This window comes from Aptenodytes patagonicus, chromosome 7 (genome assembly GCF_965638725.1).
Source record: "Aptenodytes patagonicus chromosome 7, bAptPat1.pri.cur, whole genome shotgun sequence".
NCBI lineage: Eukaryota > Metazoa > Chordata > Aves > Sphenisciformes > Spheniscidae > Aptenodytes > Aptenodytes patagonicus.
Genome location: NC_134955.1, coordinates 39,253,945 through 39,273,275, shown reverse-complemented (window position 1 = coordinate 39,273,275; position 19,331 = coordinate 39,253,945). Strand labels below are relative to the sequence as shown.

The window sequence follows — 19,331 nt, the reverse complement described above, 5'->3', positions numbered from 1 at the left end:
CTTCCTTCAGTCGTTCCTGCCAGCTGGCTTGGTATGTACCTACTCAGTATCCTGGGAAATTGATATAGCTGATTTAAGGAATGCGTTCTTGGGATCTGTGTCTCACAATGTGTTTTATAAATAAACTAGGTGTGTAATCTAGGTCTTTGGATTCTACTAGATGACAAGGCACCCGTGAGTTAGTTACTGTTCTTTTGTCTGCTTTCCACCTGCACAGTGCAGCGTCCTTGCTCCCTCAGCTGTGACCAACACGATCTGAGAGCACAGTTCCTGCCACAGCTGTTAGGACAGCTGTGTTGTAACGCTTAGTCAGAAAGGAGTGGTACAGCAGACATACTCATATTGAGGTGGCAACGTGAGGCGGTTGTCTTGTTTTCAACCCTTTTGATCTTCAGAGTGAGGTGCAACGGCCCATGGCTGATAAACGGCAGGAATGGATGCCAACACAGGATTCACAGTAATATGATCTGTTGCAGCCTCTTTCTAGGCCCTGCCTTCCTACTGTTTGCTTGGGTGCTGGGCACTTTCAAATTTCAGCTGGGAATTCAGTCTGAATCTGGGAGCTAACACAGAAGATGATAACACAGGTAGGGTAAATGCTAGCCACGGTCTCTGGTGCCTGCACTTCTTGGAGCTGTACTTCTCCAGTAGGAAGGGAGGCCTTCAACTGAATACTTGTGATGAGATTCGGCGGTGCTCTGCCTGTCAGTGCTGCTTTAAATAGTCTATTTATCAGGCCTGGAGAGTCAACTGATGCCTATTCTGGAATCTCAGTGACCACTAGGACAATCTGCCGTTGTTTGCATAGCTTCTAAGTCCTTCCTCCTGGGAAGCGTCCCCTTCCAAAGTGGAGTGGTCCTAAGTGCACTGGTATGTGTCTAGATCCAACGCTGGGCCTTCTGTGCAGTGTCACAATGCGCTAGTATAAAAGCATCTCCAGCAGCCTGTTTCTTTCAAATGCTTCACAAGTGCCAAGTCAGAAAATGTTAGGGTTTTTTGTGGAAAGAAAACAGCTGTTTATTTTATTTTATTTGAATGATGGTGTGGATTTTAATTCAGCAAAGACATAAAGTATGTTGGTAAATTGTGAGTGTGTGTAGGTGGGTGTGTTAGTGGGTGTAGGGAGCATATGGAAGAAACTGCAGCATGAGAAAGCAACCAACAGAAGGGTTTTAAGAAGTATAAGACAAAGCAGGCTTCTCAGTACTTTTTAACTCTCCTTTTGGCAATGGTTCATGCTACAACCTTTTTCTCCCACCCTCCTAGTTGATAAATTATACTCAGATCACTCTATATTTGCTTTGAATGTAATTCTTGTATTTATAGTTCTGGACCGAAAAGGTAGCACAAAAACGCTAGCAGTAACACAAAATTAACAAAAAACTTAGTTTGCAAGGCAGAAAACCGTACGGTAAGGTTTTGTGTGTGTTCTCCATACATTACGCTTCATGCGTTAATCAGGAATCACCACCGTTACCATTAATCACTAATCATAATTATTGTGCCCCGTTTTTGCACGGTAGCAGAGCGAGAGCAAAATTTCAAGGACTTCAGGCTGCCCTCCAGCAGAAAGGACCGCCGAGGCCGCCCAGTTCGTTTCCCAGCCGCGCGTAACGCGTGCCCCGCGGCTTAATACCGGCTTCGGGGCTTGTGTTCCCGGCTCCCAGCGCCGCCTTCTCCCCGTCCCCCCCCGCCCCAGACTCGCCCTGCGGCGGCCGGCGGGGGCGCGGGGCGGCGGCCTGCTGTTGCGCGGCGGCAGCGGGCGGGGGCAGCATTGCCCGCGGAATGGCGGCCGCCACCCGCCGGGGGCTGGCGGGAGGCAGCGGGAAGGCAGGCAGAGGGGAGGGGGGTAAGGGCGGGGGGCGGGGGGGGGGGGGGGGAGAAAATGAAATCCCCTTTTCCTGTGCCTGTTTGGACTCTGCTGAGGCTTTCTTTGCGGCATGCTCGGAAGCAGCTTTATCGCGTTTCTCTTTCGGGGGAGATTGTGAGATTAAAAAAAAAAAAAAAAGATAAAAAAATCAGGTCAGCACCAGCACCTAGTGTTCAGTGTAGCGTCAGTGACACCTCTGCTCGGGAACAGTTAAAAAGGCTTTCAGCAGGATTTTTAACTTGTTATGTGCTTAACCTGTAACATATTTATCAAAACCCTGGGACCTTACATTGAATAACAGATCCAGAGTTGACTGCTTGGTACTCTGAAAACAGGCCAGATATTCAGAAGGATAGGATAGGATAGGATAAGATAGGATAGGATAGGATAGGATAGGATAGGATAGGATAGGATAGGATAGGATAGGATAGGATAGAGCAGAACAGAAGAATAGAATAGGAACAGACTATTTCAGTTGGAAGGGACCTACAACGATACTGCTCCAACTCCCTGCCCACTTCAGGCCTGACCAAAAGTTAAAGCATGTTATTAAGGGCATTGTCCAAATGCCTCTTAAACACTGACAGGCTTGGGGCATCGACCACCTCTCTAGCAAGCCTGTTCCAGTGTTTGACTACTGAAGAAATCAGTTCCTCTTTGAGCAACTGTGTAAAGGCTCAGATTTTTTTGACAGGCTTTGCTCTGCAACATTCAGCCTAAGCAGGGTGGCGCTCTTTGTGCAGCTCCTTTAAAACCGTACATCTAGTGAGTAAAAGAGGCAAGGAATAATGAGGATTATTCTAACACCTCTTGCAGTAGATTGACTTTACAGTTTATTTATAAGGTCTGCTCTGGTAAACTTTGGAAATCTTGGTTCAAGCTACCAGATCATAAAACATTACCTTCCCAAGAAACACTTTGTCAAAGGCGCTTACATGACTTGGGAGCATAAATTCTACTCAAAGTCAAAATGAGAATTATGTTCCCAGTCACTTAGGTGCTTTTGAAAAATGAACATGGAGTGCTTGGGCTTGGTAAAGGCAACAGATGATATTTCACTACCGAGTCTCATTGTTGAGATGCAAGTAAAACCTGAGTAAAAGCATGGAAGGCTTGCTCACCTTACCTCGGATCTATGAAACTATCAGCTGTTTACAGTTTGTATTTCTGGCTACAGCCGATGCCAAGGGGGCTAGCTGCAATGCTCAGCTTTTTTTCTGTGTGCCAGCTCACTTACGCTTATGGTCCTCATCCTAACTTGGATTTTTAAGGTCCTTAGACGTGACTGCAAAGGAAGAGTTAATGTGGGGCTTCCCTTTTCTTGAACATACACTGGACAGCACAAGTCAGTATCAGGGAGAGAGGGCCGAAAAGAAAATCAAAAAGGAGGAATAGGAACACAAAGAGGGGGAAAGAAAGATAGAAAGGGGAGAAAAGAGAAACATGGTGGTAACAAAGGAAGGGTCGTCCAAAGAGCAAAGGCATGCAACGTCTGATGACTGAAGAGAAAAAGCAATTTTCTCAAAGCTCCTGCCTTATTTGCAGTTCTTAACCCCCCCCCCAACTTCTGTAGAGAAGTAATTTTTTTTAAAATCTCGGTAATATTAAAAACACTGTTTTCTAGTTTTGAGGATACAGAGAAAACCATGAAAATGTAAGAGTAGCCCCAAAAGTCAAAGTATGCCTATGCTACATACTGCTGTGTAGTGCAGAGACGAACGAATCCAGACACAGTCTGGGCAGTTACCCTGCAGCTGCACAGGAGACACGAGCCTGTGCTATGCTCCAGGCTCCTGGGCCAACCTGTACCTGCAATAGTGTCCCCATACCATCCTGAAGTCCGCTAGGTAGACCAGAAGGCAAGTGAAAAACTCTCATGGTGTTGTATTTTAAAAAGTCTCTGTAATTCACAGCTGACTCGGGACTCAAAATTATCCACCTCATCAACTAAGGACCTGAAGAGCATTGGGCATGTTCTCCTTTCTGACGACATACACCATTTACAGAATACCTCATTGTAGACCTATCACTGTTTACAAGAGAATCTTCACAACAATTTAATCTGACACATTACTGCTGTCCTCATTTTACAGGAGGGAAGAGGTCATAAACATATAACTTACAACCACTGCATAGTTCAATGCCAGCATCAGAATTCAAGAGTTCTTGTCTCTGAGGACTGTGCTCACATCTCTGAACTCTACTTACACCAGAGAGAGAAGGTTCTTTTTTTATTTGAAATAAGGTTTCTCAAAGTATCATAGGAAAAAAAAACCTTTTAAATAGAATTTGGCATTCTAGCCAAACATTTTAAGAGATGTAAATTGCAACAAGTTCTGCAACAGAAAGGTTTCCATGCTCCAACGCTTTCTGGTAATTTCAGGAAAAAAAAGAATCTGAATAGAAAATCTGACCTTTTCAATAAGAAAATAAACACTTTGACCCAATTCCTTTTTTTGGGAAAAAAAATACAACCACGACCAAAAAACCCACCATTTAAAGTCTTTTATTTTCATTCAAATAGGAAATAAATATAAATTTGAAACCTTGATAGTTGTTGTGAAGTGGAATTGAAGGCCTTTGGCCAGCTCTTTTTATCTCTTGAAATCATTTTGTGACACGTATCAGAAAGTTTGGCCACCCCTGATATATGTACATATTAGAGCGTGCACTCAGTGTCTGAAATACAGTGTATGAAATTGCTCACAGCACATTAAGAATGCTCAGCAATGTGCAATTTTAGGGTCGCACTTTATGCTGTAAGACATATTGTGCTGTTAGCAATCTTTTTTCTCTCACTAAGCACACATTATTTGAGTTTTCTAGTTGAGCATGCACCTAAACGAATTTTTACTTTTTTTAAAGAGGGCAATAAATTATCATCAAAGACCGGGGTCTCAAATCAGCTGTTATTTGAAGACTATCTGCTTCTTCTCAAAGTCCTATATCATCCTTACATCAATATCCTTTATAGCAAAGCATGAATTGAGAGAATATAAAACCTATGAGCCCAATTAAAAAGGCATCACATACAAATTGCACATTGAAGGCAGCGTGGTTTTTTAAACAAAATCCTGTCCTCTTGCAGGGGTTTTGTGTGACCTTTCTTCATTTCCTTAGTTTATTTTCTTTTTCTAAGACGTTCAAAGATGACTGCTTTTCATCCATTTTTCCCAATAAAAAAATAGCGGTAGCTGCCTCCACTTTACTATACCCTCTCTTCCACTTCCTCTATAGGGGCTTGATCGACCTGTCCTTTAAAAGGGGGGAAAAAACAGCTTTGGGGAGCGCCTGCCAACTAAGAAAGTTGCACAGTGATGTGACTCTGTGTGTGTGAGAGAGAGAGAGAGAGAGAGAGAAATCAAATAAAATCCAGAGCTGAAAAAATAATTCACTGTATGTAGCATAGAAGAAAAATCATGATGAAGTCCTGAGCTAACTCACATAATGCTTTCAGGAATCAGAAAAATGACACTGTCAAAACACAACATTAGTTTTCAGAAGCCTCCAGGCAAAATTTTATTTATTTAAAGTTAGCTCCTATTTTAATAACAAAAAAGTGGCAGCATATTCTACATCAAAGAAAAAACTTTTCCTAATGTTTCCATTCCTCTTGTGAAGTACCAGAGTTGAAGTAGTGGAGCTGTCTTTCTTTAAATAATTACGTGAGTGGCAGGATCTCAACCCGAGAAAGCTTTTTGTCTGCACTGGGGACTGTAGCATAAAGAGAATCACATTTGGCTTGCCTAATCTGAGCAGCAATATGAGATATTCTGAGTTTTAGTATTTAAATAGTTAGTTTTAAACAAGATCCGTAACAATGAAAGGCAAGTCCTGAATCAACATCTTGGTATACTGTAGTGCCTTGAAGGAGGAGTACAAATGAGAAGCACACTCATGGGCTGTAGCTCCCCAGTCAAGATCCATTAGCCACGTTCCTCCTGGCAGTGCCCAGGAGAAATGTCCCCTAACAGCACGATGGCACGCAGGTGGTGGGTCCTCTTGCATATTACCCTCATTTCAGGCATCCTCACCTTCAGAAGCCAGACCAAAGCACACTGTTAGAATAGTTGAAGCATTTACTATTTTATACCTTGTTGAAAGGATGAGAGATACGTTTTAAGGTGCACTTCTGGATCTCTTTCCTGGAAACTCTATTTATTCCTCTTCGTTCTTCATACGTTAATCTTTCATAGTTACAACTAGTAATAGTGAGAAGGCAGTCCAGGGTCTATTCCTTCAAAGACATCCTATAAATAAAGAATAACCCCCTTAGGTCCCTAGACCTGTTGTTTGCTTTTTAAGCTTGGCTTCCCCACTGGTTCCTAATAATACCATTCCTTTGGCACTGACTTCTTGTCTGCGTTTCCTTTCTATTATTTCATATCATTTAACACCTCCTGCTTTGAACCTTAACAGATCCAGCTCCGGAGCTGTGCAAATTTGGTTCAGTTACAAAAGGCTCTACATTTGCATGTATCTGGGTCTTGCTGCAGAACGGTTGGGTCTGTGTGGGAGTAGGACTGAACTTTGTTGCAACAAGATAACTCTTACATCTGAGAAATTTATTTCTTCCTTCTGGACCCCTGTTCTTCTATAAGCAACAAAATAGACTACTGTCAAGGCAGCTGCCAACAAAACCACGGGAATTGGAGAAGGTGAAGCGATGCTTGCATGAGCTTGCACCCCTAATGCAACGCCGCAACTTCTGTCTCAGAGGAACAATGTCTTTCTTGTAAAGTGGGAGTATGGCAGTGATACGATGTACCAAGGATGTTATGGTTATTGAGAATATAGACTGCTGCCTGACGGAGCCTGGAAGAGGGATTTTTCCCCTCTATCATGGCAAAATCTACAGTGGAACAAGTCTTCTCATGAGTAACAGAAAGTAGTAACGCTAGCTGCCTGGTGATGTGGCTTTGAGGCTGAAGTCTCTCTGTGGTAACTGTGCTTCTGCCACAGCAAATACCCCTACTCGGGGGCTGCGGAGAGCAGAGGAGCTCTTCTCCCAGGAGCATAACCAGAGAGACCTGTCTACATTCACGCCGCGCAGAGGAGGCCTCCAGTGTGTGTCGGTGGCTGTCCCAGTGATGGCCCAAGCAAATTTTACGCAATGGACTTGTAAAGCACTTTGGGATCGTTGGGGATGAATCATGCTGTAAAATGTATCATTAATGTTACTAGATGTATTACAGACCTCTCCTGTGATCTGAGACTGCTGCAGGCAGTGTGCTGGGAGAAAAGCTCTCCAGATTGTGCTCATGCAAATCGGTATCTGTGATCACATTCATTATGGTTCCCACTACAACATTACTTTCACACTCTTGTGTGCTGCTCACTCAGTCTAAACTTTTTGTTATTGCAGGTTGTACGACTACAACATAGCATCTCTTTGCCAACACCTTTACAAGGGTGAGAAAACATTATTTCAAAGATACAAATATGGAAATAGAGGCACAAGAAAACTAATGGATATGCTTACACTTACCCAGGAAGGGGGTGGCGTGATCCTAACCTATGTCTCCTGACTCTGGAGTCCCCTAACAGGTTACCAGATGGGGGCAGCTGTCAATTTGTTCAGGGCGTTTAGCTGAGCTTATCTTCTTGTTGTGAAACTTTATTTTCTTCTGAACTGGAAATCTGCATAATTTAGTGGAGAGCAGGAATTTCTGAAAGCTGGGAAGGACAAAAGAGAAATCTGACCTATTTAGTGCACATCCTATTTTTACTGTGGACAGTAAGTCTTGTCAACTGGGTTGAATTATGCAAACAGTATTTCAAAATGATTTAGGATTAAATGATACAATCACAAAATAGCAATATAATGGGAAATGGCGGATGAGCAGATGTATCCAAGAAATGGTTTTCAAACATTGCAAATGAAACGGTCAAGGCAATGACAAGGAGACTGCTGCCAGTGACATATCCTGTGAGAAAATCCTCAGAACAACCTGACTATTTGGGAATATAGGGAAAAAGCAGACAGTGCTCTAAAATATGAGAAAAGCAGGAAACCACAGGCAAAACCTAGCCACGAATTAATCCAACAGAAGTCAAAGCCAAGAAATTGTGAGCAGTGAGTCATCAGTAAAAGGGCACTTGCATGTGACATACGGGTTCAGTTCACAGGTACCCAGTCTGTTTTTTAAAATTAAAATTTAAAATAAGTCAAAAATATTCACTGTTCAGATGAAAGTTGAAAAAAAAGAAGCTTTCAAGATCTCAAGTCTGTATTTTGAATGTTTGGCTAATACATCAACACAGGTTGGCTTGCCAAAAATATTAAAATACAACTAAAGAGATCATAAATTAGTAAATTGTCAAGTATTCTTAATATGTCTTCCCAATGCCAGACATTTATAATAGTAAAAGCAGGTTACTTAAATAGTAAGTGCCAGTTAGTACTCAGAAAACCCAGGACAGTTTTACTTCAACAGACAGAATAAACTAGGTTTGCTTCAGCAAACCCATCCTGAAAGAAGTAACAAAGATTTAACTTGGACACATGAAAAGTTTCTGTATTTTAGGATTTCAGTGTTCATTTAGAGAACTCTTATACCGTGCAGTACAAACCTTTTATTAAATCAATGCATTCATTTATTTGAAATAAAAGTTTTATTCAATCACTGTATTTTGATAGACTAGACTACTGCACATAGGCAGGAGATAATGGATGGAACAGGATGTCCTTGAAGGAGAAGAGCTGCTTCAGATCACCTCTTTAATACCCAGGAGACATCCTGCTTCCAACGCCCATCAGACTTCTGAAGGCTAAGAGGAAAGATGCACCAATGTATCTGGTGTAACAAATCAGCTCCTGAATCACCTAACTATAAAACTCACAGGGAAAAAATTAAATAAGCTCTGCTTAAAATATCTCAATGTCATTTTTAAATCTATTTAGGAAGATCAGCTCTGGTGCCCTTATAGCAGCTTAGCCATGTGCATTGGAAAGGCTCACTGGTACTGTAGCCATCACTGGGTTTTGAAATGAGTAAAACACAAAGTTATTAAATCAGTTTTGGTCTTGCAGTCCCATTTGGTCAGTTCACTTTAACATGCTTTCAAGCAATTAAAGAAACTGATATACAGAGATTTTCAGAAGAGGCAGGAAACAAAATTTCACTGACATAGAGATCTACAACAAGACATAGATTTCTTTTGGGAAAAAAAAAAAAAGATGTGTAAGCCATATTCTAACACTTGTTACAGCAGAGAAAAGAAAAATTAAAACCTCGAGTTACATTTTTAAAGACATTTTCCCACCTATTACATAGCCCTTCTGTGTTCTGAGTGCTGGAACCTAGATCAGCCAACTTTTTGTGTCATAATACTGTGACGGTGTGCTCCCCTGCCCAACCTGGTGTGCTCCCCCTGCCCAACCTGATCTTTATCTCCTGTAACCCTCCAAGCGGTAACTACCAGGGGTGGTCGTTAATGGATGCTGATAGTGATAGCTGCATCCATTCAAAGTGGATTTGGGAGCCAGATAACAACACAATAGTCCTTGGTTATTGTGAGAAATAGGCCCACCTAACCACAGTTATCAGTATGCAAATATGACTATGAGTCAATCATCTTAACCCTATAAATAGTGAGCAGCCCAAGAGCCCGTTGAGCTCTCCTGCATGGCAGTGGGCTGCACGGCGGGATCCCCCCTTGAGTAGGGACGCCTCTCAAGGTTACTCCTCGAGGTTGAGAGATTCCTTGCCGCGACAGATCCTCGGTAAGTGACTAACAGCATGCTAAACGTTGAAATCTTAGCTAAGTCATATAAAGGATTAATTGCGCATATATAATCCTTTAGACGTAAACCGTTGACCAAGTCTGAGACTAGGTTTGGATCCAGCCGCACCTCGACTTCTCTTTGAGAAGGAGTCTAGAAAGCAAGGGGGTCCTTTCTGAACCTCATGGCTCAACAGGAGGGTCTCCCTGACAGTTCTGTCTGACCCCGTCCTCTATGCAGTAAATAATCAAGCGTACCTCACCATCGAGTCTTGTTAAATCACTCTCACATTTACCATTGAACTCTAACTCACTGTTTTATATCAGTAAAGTGTATTGTTGCTTCTCTCTTACTAGTGAAGTGCAGTCTTGCTTCCTCCGCGACAAATATGCACACAAAACATTTTCCTGCAGGCTTAGCAGAAATCAGAGAAATGGAAGAATTTGTGTACATATAAAGTCCTCAAAACCATTATCTTAGCACAGTATATGAATTTATACTCTCAAGATTAAAACCTGCTGGGGTAAACACTCAGCAAAGCTAGTTGTGAAAAAAAAAACAAAAACAAACCCTGCATCTATAGATTTTGAGTATTAGTTGACTTTCCCTCTTTTCACTAAAACACATGTACGTGTGTGTGTGTGTGTGTATGTGTGTGCGCACCCATCTCCCCACCTCCCGTCTTCAGCTAGCACTTTTGTTAACAAAGAAAGTGAAAAAGAGCTCTGTGAAACAACTGATTCACAGTAGGACCCAGTAATTATGATGAAAGTACAGCAGCATAAGGCAGATAAAATGGTGTTATTTCTTTCTATTATAAAAGTCTTAGGTCTCTATATAGAGCAGCACTTTACTCACCTACCTTGCATATCAATGTTGAACAAATTGCCTTGTTCATACTTAAAACACTGCAGACCCAGCTTATAGTTTTAGTTACTCACACCACTTAGAAGCTGTATGAAGCCTCTCAAGTAGAAAAAGGCAACAAACTATTCTTTTTTAGCTATTCACAAAGTAAACCCGTTGAAGTTCTAGTTGTCTCGAAAAAGGAAAAGGTTTGCTTTCTCTTGAGAAAAAAAAAAATGATCACACTGTTTTTCAGACCAATGCATTCTGTTATCATTTTTCAATGCACCTCTACCGGGGAAAAGAAGGATAGTCTGAGTCACAAATCTCGCAGGAAAACTTGCAGGAAAAGCTGGTTTCTTTAGGAGCAAATATCCTGCCACCTTAAAATATGCAGTACAGTACAAAAGCCAAGATCAACATGTTTGAGTATCTTTTTTAAACTCACTATGAAAAAATGACTGCTACAGGAGACATAGTCAAACTCATGCCATCTATTTGGCTTCCATATATGTCTATGAAAAATTAAGCTTTGCCCTCGTCGTTCTGAAAGTACCGTCTGCTTCTCTTTTCCTATTTCAGTCCAGCCTGTGTCTCTGGTCTGTGGCCACTTCACACTGAGAGAAATAAAATACTGGTATTTCCAGGGAGAAGTAAGAAAATGATTTAGCCTTCTAAAAGAGTAGAATTCAAACAAAACAGACACATCCAGGTATTAATAAGTTCTTTTCTGATTGTGGGAAAGAATAAGGATCAAATATGTTTAAGTCTAACCTAAAAATGATACTGAATGCTAATGAACTAATGTATTGTTAGCAGATTCTTCCCTTTTTTCTTACGAAATTTAATTTAATACATCCATGTGTTTATACACTGGTATATAAAAAGCTCTTCGCCCTCCCCTTTCTAAAAATATTTAAATAACTGTGGAAAAAAATAGTTCTTACTAAAGAGGATGGCAGCTCTGCTATATTACTTGATGTAATGGTAAGGAACAATGACATTTTACTGTCTCTATTTTCAAGTAATGACCAGCATAATACGCTGGACACGCAAAGCATCTAACAGAGGAAGATCATAGAATAGAATCATAGAATCATTAAGGTTGGAAAAGACCTCTAAGATCATCGAGTCCAACCATCAACCCAACACCACCATGTCCACTAAACCATGTCCCTAAGCGCCGCATCTACACGTCTTTTAAATACCTCCAGGATGGGGACTCAACCACTTCCCTGGGCAGCCTGTTCCAATGTTTCACCACTCTTTCAGTAAAGAAATTTTTCCTTACATCCAATCTAAACTTCCCCTGGCGCAACTTGAGGCCATTTCCTCTCGTCCTATCACTTGTTACTTGGGAAAAGAGACTGACACCCACCTCGCTACAACCTCCTTTCAGGTAGTTGTAGAGCGCGATGAGGTCTCCCCTCAGCCTCCTTTTCTCCAGGCTAAATAACCCCAGTTCCCTCAGCCGCTCTTCAGAAGACTTGTTCTCCAGACCCTTCACCAGCCTCGTTGCCCTTCTTTGGACACACTCCAGCACCTCAACGTCCTTCTTGTAGTGAGGGGCCCAAAACTGAACACAGTATTCGAGGTGCGGCCTCACCAGTGCCGAGTACAGCGGCACGATCACTTCCCTACTCCTGCTGGCCACACTATTTCTGATACAGGCCAGGATGCCATTGGCCTTCTTGGCCGCCTGGGCACACTGCCGGCTCATGTTCAGCCAGCTGTCGACCAGCACCCCCAGGTCCTTTTCTGCTGGGCAGCTTTCCAGCCACTCTTCCCCAAGCCTGTAGCGTTGCATGGGGTTGTTGTGGCCGAAGTGCAGGACCCAGCACTTGGCCTTGTTGAACCTCATACAGTTAGCCTCGGCCCATTGATCCAGCCTGTCCAGGTCCCTCTGCAGAGCCTTCCTACCCTCGAGCAGATCAACACTCCCGCCCAACTTGGTGTCATCTGCAAACTTACTGAGGGTGCACTCAATCCCCTCATCCAGACCATTGATAAAGATATTGAACAAGACTGGCCCCAAAAACTGAGCCCTGGGGAACACCGCTCGTGACCGGCCACCAACTGGATGTAACTCCATTCACCACAACTCTCTGGGCCCGGCTGTCCAGCCAGTTTTTTACCCGGCGCAGAGTACACCTGTCTAAGCCGTGAGCCACCAGCTTCTCTAGGAGAATGCTGTGGGAGACGGTGTCAAAGGCCCTGCTGAAGTCCAGGTAGACCACACCCACAGCCTTTCCCTCATCCACTAGGCGGGTCACCTGGTCATAGAAGGAGATCAGGTTGGTCAAGCAGGACCTGCCTTTCATGAACCCGTGCTGGCTGGGCCTGATCCCCTGGTTGTCCCGCAAATCCTCTTATCTTTAGTCACTGGCTTCGTATCAGCTGCTGCCAAGTGCATATCTGGTAGCAGGTAAGAAAATGAAGCTGGAGTGCTAAGTCCACCTCTTAGTCACCCCAATGTAAACTTACTGCCACGCAGTTGACTTTTGTGGAGTTATCTCAGATATATGCTGGTGTAAGAGAAGGACAACTGGAGTGCTGGCCATGTAGCTCCAGTGCTCACACACTGAAAGAGAAGCAATGAGAATATATAGATGTAGAACATAGGCAAACGTTTGATACTCTTTTTTTAAGGTTTAATTTTATAGCCTTTGTCTGAAAAGAAGATTTCTCTACAGTGTCTTACTGCCTCAAGCAAAGTCTAAAAGGCTTTCTCTCCTATACTGATCTTATATCCTGTTATGAGTAAAGTATCAGTTGCAATGAAATCGATAGGAGCTTCACCTATATATCTGAGCCTGTTTTAATAAAAGCAGTGGTAAAACTCCTGCTGATTTTCTGGAGAAGACTGAAGCCCTGGGGAATACTGGTAACTCTTTAATAAGAGCTGCCTACCAGACGTAAAGCACAAGGATGCCCACTATTGCCTCAGAAAGCAGGATGGCAAATCCTACAGTCTGGCCATCATCTCCATTATTCACTTTGGTAAAACGTGCATCCTGAATACCTCTCTGAATAATTCTTCCCTGGGGCAACGAAAGGGTTAAAATCTGGCCACAAATAAAGTCTTCATGAGCTGGCCTGAAGTCAGTAAATGCAACATAGAATTGAAAGGAATCAAGTCTTTGAAACAGTACTGGACCTAATGGTCTGATTTCACCTCCATCCAAAAGGTCTGAAGTTATAATCAGTTTATTGTAACCAGGCCTAAATATATCACACAAAAGAACTGATGTGATCAGAGCAACTGAAATCTCCCAAGAGCCACCTGCTACTACCAGAATGTATCTAAAAATAAGTGAGAAAAAAGCACAATATTTTGAAAAGAAACCTTTATTGTTCATACAAAGCTGATTCTGTCACATATCATGAGGCATCACTAACAAGCTAAATATGACTTTGCTTAAATCAAACAATATTGCTTAATGAAAGTACCCAACACAGTTATGATCAATTCCTTTCTTTGTTCTTTCCTGGATGGAATGTGTATTTTGATATCTACTCATCTCTTCTAAACTGCTAGCTTAGCCAGCATGTTATATGAATAACTTCCTTGCCAGGTAAATCCACCACAGGTACTACAATCAGAGCTGGAGTCTTCTTGCCCAAATATTTTTCCAGGTATTCTTGCAGTCCTAAAATAGAAATTAAACAATTAATGAATCCTCTTTGTCTGATTTTCTATTGTCTCCTATTTCTTAGAAATGATTTCTAAATACATTTTTGAAAATTATTGTGGAGTAGCAATTAACAAATGGAAGTGAAATGTAACTCTTGAGTTTTCACTTTATATAAAAGGAAAAATCACCATCTCCCACCTCCTTGTCAACTAATTTGAGATTAACTTTACACGTTGCCTAAGGCCGTAATTCAGCAAAACAGTTAAAAGCATGTTTCTCAACCCTGAGTGAGTGAGTAGTCTGCTGATTACAGATATAGTAAGCTGAAACTAAGTGCAGGTAGTAAAAATAACTAAAGGCCAGTTGAAATTCAGTTCTTTGTAATTTTTGATATTTGGATGATCAGCACGTAGTTGTCTATAAATGAAATTCTGTTCTCAAGTCCCATTGAGGTGCATCAATCTACTGAAAGTTAAAGTGGGCCATTTTTAAAAACGTTATGAACATGATTTCCATCTGAAATCAATGGAAGCATGCCGCGTTGAAGATATCATGGAGGAAGTCCAAGGATGGCAACATATATGACCACGTATCTAGGATTATAGAGAGATTCAAACTGATAAAAATATAGAATCTAGCTATAAAGAGCTGTAAAGGGACTGGTATGTGACAGAAGTTGGTAAATTTAAACTCCATTATGGGAACAGAATTGGTAATGGAGAAGATCTAATTAGGAGAATATGGGCGAAAACTAAAGAATGGAAAATTTAAACTCAGCATCAAGACATTTCTGGTCGTGTTGCAGCCTCAGCGGACATGCTAGAAATCCAGCCACACAGAACCCTTAAAGAAGACTACCGAAAACCCTCCAAATGACCCTACAAAAGACAGTTTCCTAATGGTAAGGTATGGCCTGCATGGGTTTTGGTTTCAGTAAGTTATTTCTGTCTGCAGCTTCTGTGATTATGGCAATTCTTTATAACACTAAGCAATCTTGGCTAGAGAGGGTGTAAAGAGGGCAAAACTTGAAGACTGTCAGAGGTTGGGTTTTTTTTGGCGCCACTGCCTGTGAAACTGTGAATAGGCAGTTCAGTCAAAGTGTTACCTCATCCAGGACAAAACAGGAATTTTGCAATTGTATTCACTGAAGCCAAAACTCTTCTCTCGTTACCTGGCAGCAGTAGCATAAATTAATGTAATAATGGCAATGCTACCTACGAAATATTGCAAAGACAGTACCAGTCTTCTGAAATTCTGCTGACTTCCTTTTGTATTAACATCATTGACATTAGAGGTGAAAACAGGCAAGGGGGAGCCAAAGATCAACACTCACCTCAAAGCTCAAAGGACTTCTTCATGTTGTGGGTAAAAAGGGACTCAGTCTATGTATTGCAGACACTCAGCAGTGACCCGGTAATTAAGCATCAGCTAACATTTTCATTCTAAACTTTGACTTCAGAAAACTTTATAGCTATGCCAGCTCAGAAGCCATTAAGTGGAAGTGGGTAAAGGCAAGCCACCTCAAAAATCACCAATTCCACCCTATTAAAATTACATTTCCTTTTTTTCCTCAACTAAAATCATGAAAATATAATTTAGTCTTCAACTTTTTCACAGGCTTAAAAGCTGTGAAACACTGCTAAAAGCTACCATAACAAAACCAGGTATTACTTTCAAAGGGAGAATTTGAAAGTCAGGCTATCTGGAAATATAACTCCATTCTTTTGTTTTTCTGAGGTAGCCAAAATAGCCATAAATATTTACATTTGAACATGCCCTAGTGGACTTGGTTGCCAGCCAGAAAGAGCCACCTTTCCAAAAGACCACCGCCTTTTCTTTTTGCACTGCAGTGCAAACTGCTGCTGCAAAACCTACACGTGTAATTGAAATGTGGATGGAAATCTGGGACATATGCCTCTAAATGTCTTATTATACTTATAAATCAAATAGTTTGATATGAAAACATTCTACCTTGGACTTGCATCTTTATACATTTAAAAACTGTGGATAAAAGTCTGCTTATCCAAATTTCCTCTGATAAGAGGAGACTGGGTCTTCTAAAACAGTAAAATTGTACTCTTAAGGTCCCACAGAAGACAATGCACAATTAGTAAATCTGTGTCAGCCTATGTAATCATAGCTGACACAATCCAAAAATTGACAGCTATATGTTTTACCTGCTATAATAAGTTACTCTAAATCCTCCAATACTAATTGTACATTTTTAATGATGTGACACTAAGAAAGACAGAGTCTATTTTTTTCAGTCATGCAAATTATGCTTTCAGATAAATAAGAGCCTCAGTCATGAGTATGAGTGTTTTCTGAAGTATGTAACTCTGTTCGAATACAAAGATTTCAGAAATCTCTTTCCTTTATATCACTTATGGAAATGTTTGCTCAGTTGCATGCCATACTAATAAAAGTTGATCTTAAAAGTGAAAACAAGTAAAGGACAGAGGGTTACAGTGAGTGTGTTTACTGGAGCTTTAACAGGAGCTACATATGATTTATATCAGTCTTAAAGTTATTTAATCTGCCCTGATACAGAATGTTTATTAAAGTACAAACAAATCCAGCTGATTAGCGAGCAGCAAACAAGTGGTGTGTATTGTGCATGTTTTCATTTCCTGTGACAGTCAGCATTAATTATTATTACTACATGAAATTTGCCGAAAGCAGGCGAGCTTCATCCTGTAAGATGGATCCCTGCTACTCCCAACTGATCAGCAGAAGTTCGGGACACAGGTTCCATACGGAGCTTCTTTCTGCACCGCTATGCATTTTTCTATTGACCTGGGTACAGCTGAGGGATATGGACATAATCAAAACCTAAAATGCACAATAATAATTCAAAGTCTTTCCCTCTCTCACCCAAAATTCTGGCCTTACAATCTATTTCTGCCATTCCTCTGTAAGGACAGAATACTGAGATCAATAGTTTGATGATCTCTCACGCTGACTTTGCAGCCCTATAACATAGCACAATCTAACACTGTAAGCTAATGTTTTTAAAGGTGCTTTTCACACCAAGTAGATGAAGCAATGTCCTGGGAGCCCCTAAAGGGTCATTCCAAATGATTAGGAAGACAATTTTTACATCTGTGCTGCCATTGGCTTCAGCAGGATTTAGGCAGTATGAGGTGAGGACCAAAATGAGGTCCCCATTATTGCTACCACACTCTTGCTTCACTGGATATTTGCAGGGGAGGAGTAATCTAATAGCTCATATTGAAAAGGAAAATGGTAACAAAAAGGAAGATCACATTTAGCCCAGTACATAAAAAAATCACTTTCATATTACAACTACTATCTTTCCTTCACTTTTTAACCAAAAGATATTGTTACATTGCTTAGAGCAGGTTTTTAAATCCCTGAGCTAATAAAGCTCCATTGCTTCAGCTGAGGAGATCTGACATGCAGCATGTACTTTGAAAAGATGTGTCACAGGGGATCAGGTTCCTAACAGTTGACTAAGAGTTCCAGTCCCAAAAGATGTGCCCCTGGTGTGCAGAACACTTAACCCTTCGACCAGTACCAACATGACTATTCACAAATTATTGATGTCCCTAAATCCCTGCCAGATTGCAGACAGTTCTTGTCTCCCTTGAAGCCAAAGCATATGGTCACTAATGAGATGGATTAAAAAATACATATACACATTCAAGGCTTTGCCACATGAATGTAAAGCCACAGAAATGGTAGAAGGTGATTGAACTGGACTGAGCACTGTTAAATACATGATTAGCCTCTTGTTATGGATCATTTCCATTGATCTATATACAGTTTCACAGCATAGTTTAATTAAAGCTGTCTGGAACAAGCTTCTGCCTTAAATGATCAGGCAGAGCAAGGAAAAGGTGAAACATGAGGAACTGGAGACCCCCCCTCCCTTTCTTAAACATCCAGCTGACTGTCTCTGTGGTTTACAACCATAGCAAGGAAGGAAAATGTGCTTTTAGAAAAATTACCTGGTTTTACTGCTGTTTATGACGCTTATGTGCCAGGGAAATCAGTTCAGGATTTTTCCCACACTTTTACTTAAGATAATATAAAATGACATAGCGGAATATGAAATTTTAAAACAAACCCTGTACAATTGGCTTGCTTCATTTGAATTAATACCTTCCTGTCCAAAGTAAGCCCAGTAAACAAAAATATACTGTTGGAATATAAAAGTGAGTCACTTTGCAAAATATGATTTTGTGCTGATTTTTCGTTGCAGCTGTGAAGAGTTTAAATGACAATAATGTGGACATTTTGCATAGTCCAATACTTGGCTTTTCATATGGTACCTTATGGTTTTCTTTACTATTCTCGATGACATTATTTCACACTGGTCATGTTGGTCACCTCCCCGTTAAGGGACCGGGTTTTCAAAATTGCTCTGTCCACAGCAAAAATGGAGGCAACGTCTCGTAAATAATTGTGTTTCCATTTTGAAAACATAACAGCTAGATCTTAAAAAATACCAAGAGCCTACCAATTCCAGGGAAAACTGGCCAAAGACATGTTACTCAATGCTTTTATAAATTTCTTCCAAAATTATAAAATTTTAGGTCAGTCTTGATTTTTTTTCAAGTGGGAAACATTCATGTGCACAAAAAGAGGGAAATCAACAATAACTAAACTTAGGAGGATGGAAGTGGAACTGGCTTTGGAAGCCAACCACTCCTGATTATTTCTCCTGGTTATTACACTAATTTCCCTTGGTCCTTCTGGTTTTGAGTGACTTACAGTCTGACTTTGGCTACTTATTTATAATATCAGGATAGTGATGATGATCAGGGTGTAATTGAGTTTTGTTAAGGACTGGTAAAAAGGGGAGTTCCCTGGCATCTTTTAGCAGACCAGATCAGGCACAGCTCTAGAGATGATGTAAGCTCCTTCATGCAATACTGATGATGCACTTCAACCACTCTGGCCTGGGATATTTGTCTGAATACGAGTTAAGCAGCTGCTTTGAATTGCAGGGGAAGTCTGTTGCCATGATATATGAGACAAATGACCAACATGAATTTGGATAAGGCGGTGAAACTGCTTTAAACCTGTGATTACCTAAGCCAGTCTTTGAAACTATGACAATAAAAGAATTTGTGTTCTTTGCTACATAACTTTCAAAATCTAATCTGTGTTGTGAAGATTTCTTAAGCTGTGTCTAGATTTCTCTCCCTTCTTTCAAAGCCGTCAATTGATGAATAAGCTTTCCTGTTGCATGGTAAATACATAGTAACATTTGTTTAAAAAAAAATTA

At 41.0% G+C, this 19,331-nt stretch overlaps 1 protein-coding gene across 2 annotated transcripts in view; it reads right to left on the bottom strand.

Moving 5' to 3' along the window:
• Window positions 1-13,774: 13,774 nt before the first annotated feature.
• DPH6 (diphthamine biosynthesis 6) overlaps window positions 13,775-19,331 on the bottom strand; it is a 219,084-nt gene continuing 213,527 nt past the window's right edge. For both annotated transcript variants that reach the window (XM_076344932.1, XM_076344933.1), the window contains one exon: window positions 13,775-14,092. In XM_076344932.1, coding sequence (XP_076201047.1) covers window positions 13,977-14,092 — 116 coding nt within the window. In that variant the 3' untranslated portion in view covers window positions 13,775-13,976. The remainder of the gene's footprint in view (window positions 14,093-19,331) is intronic.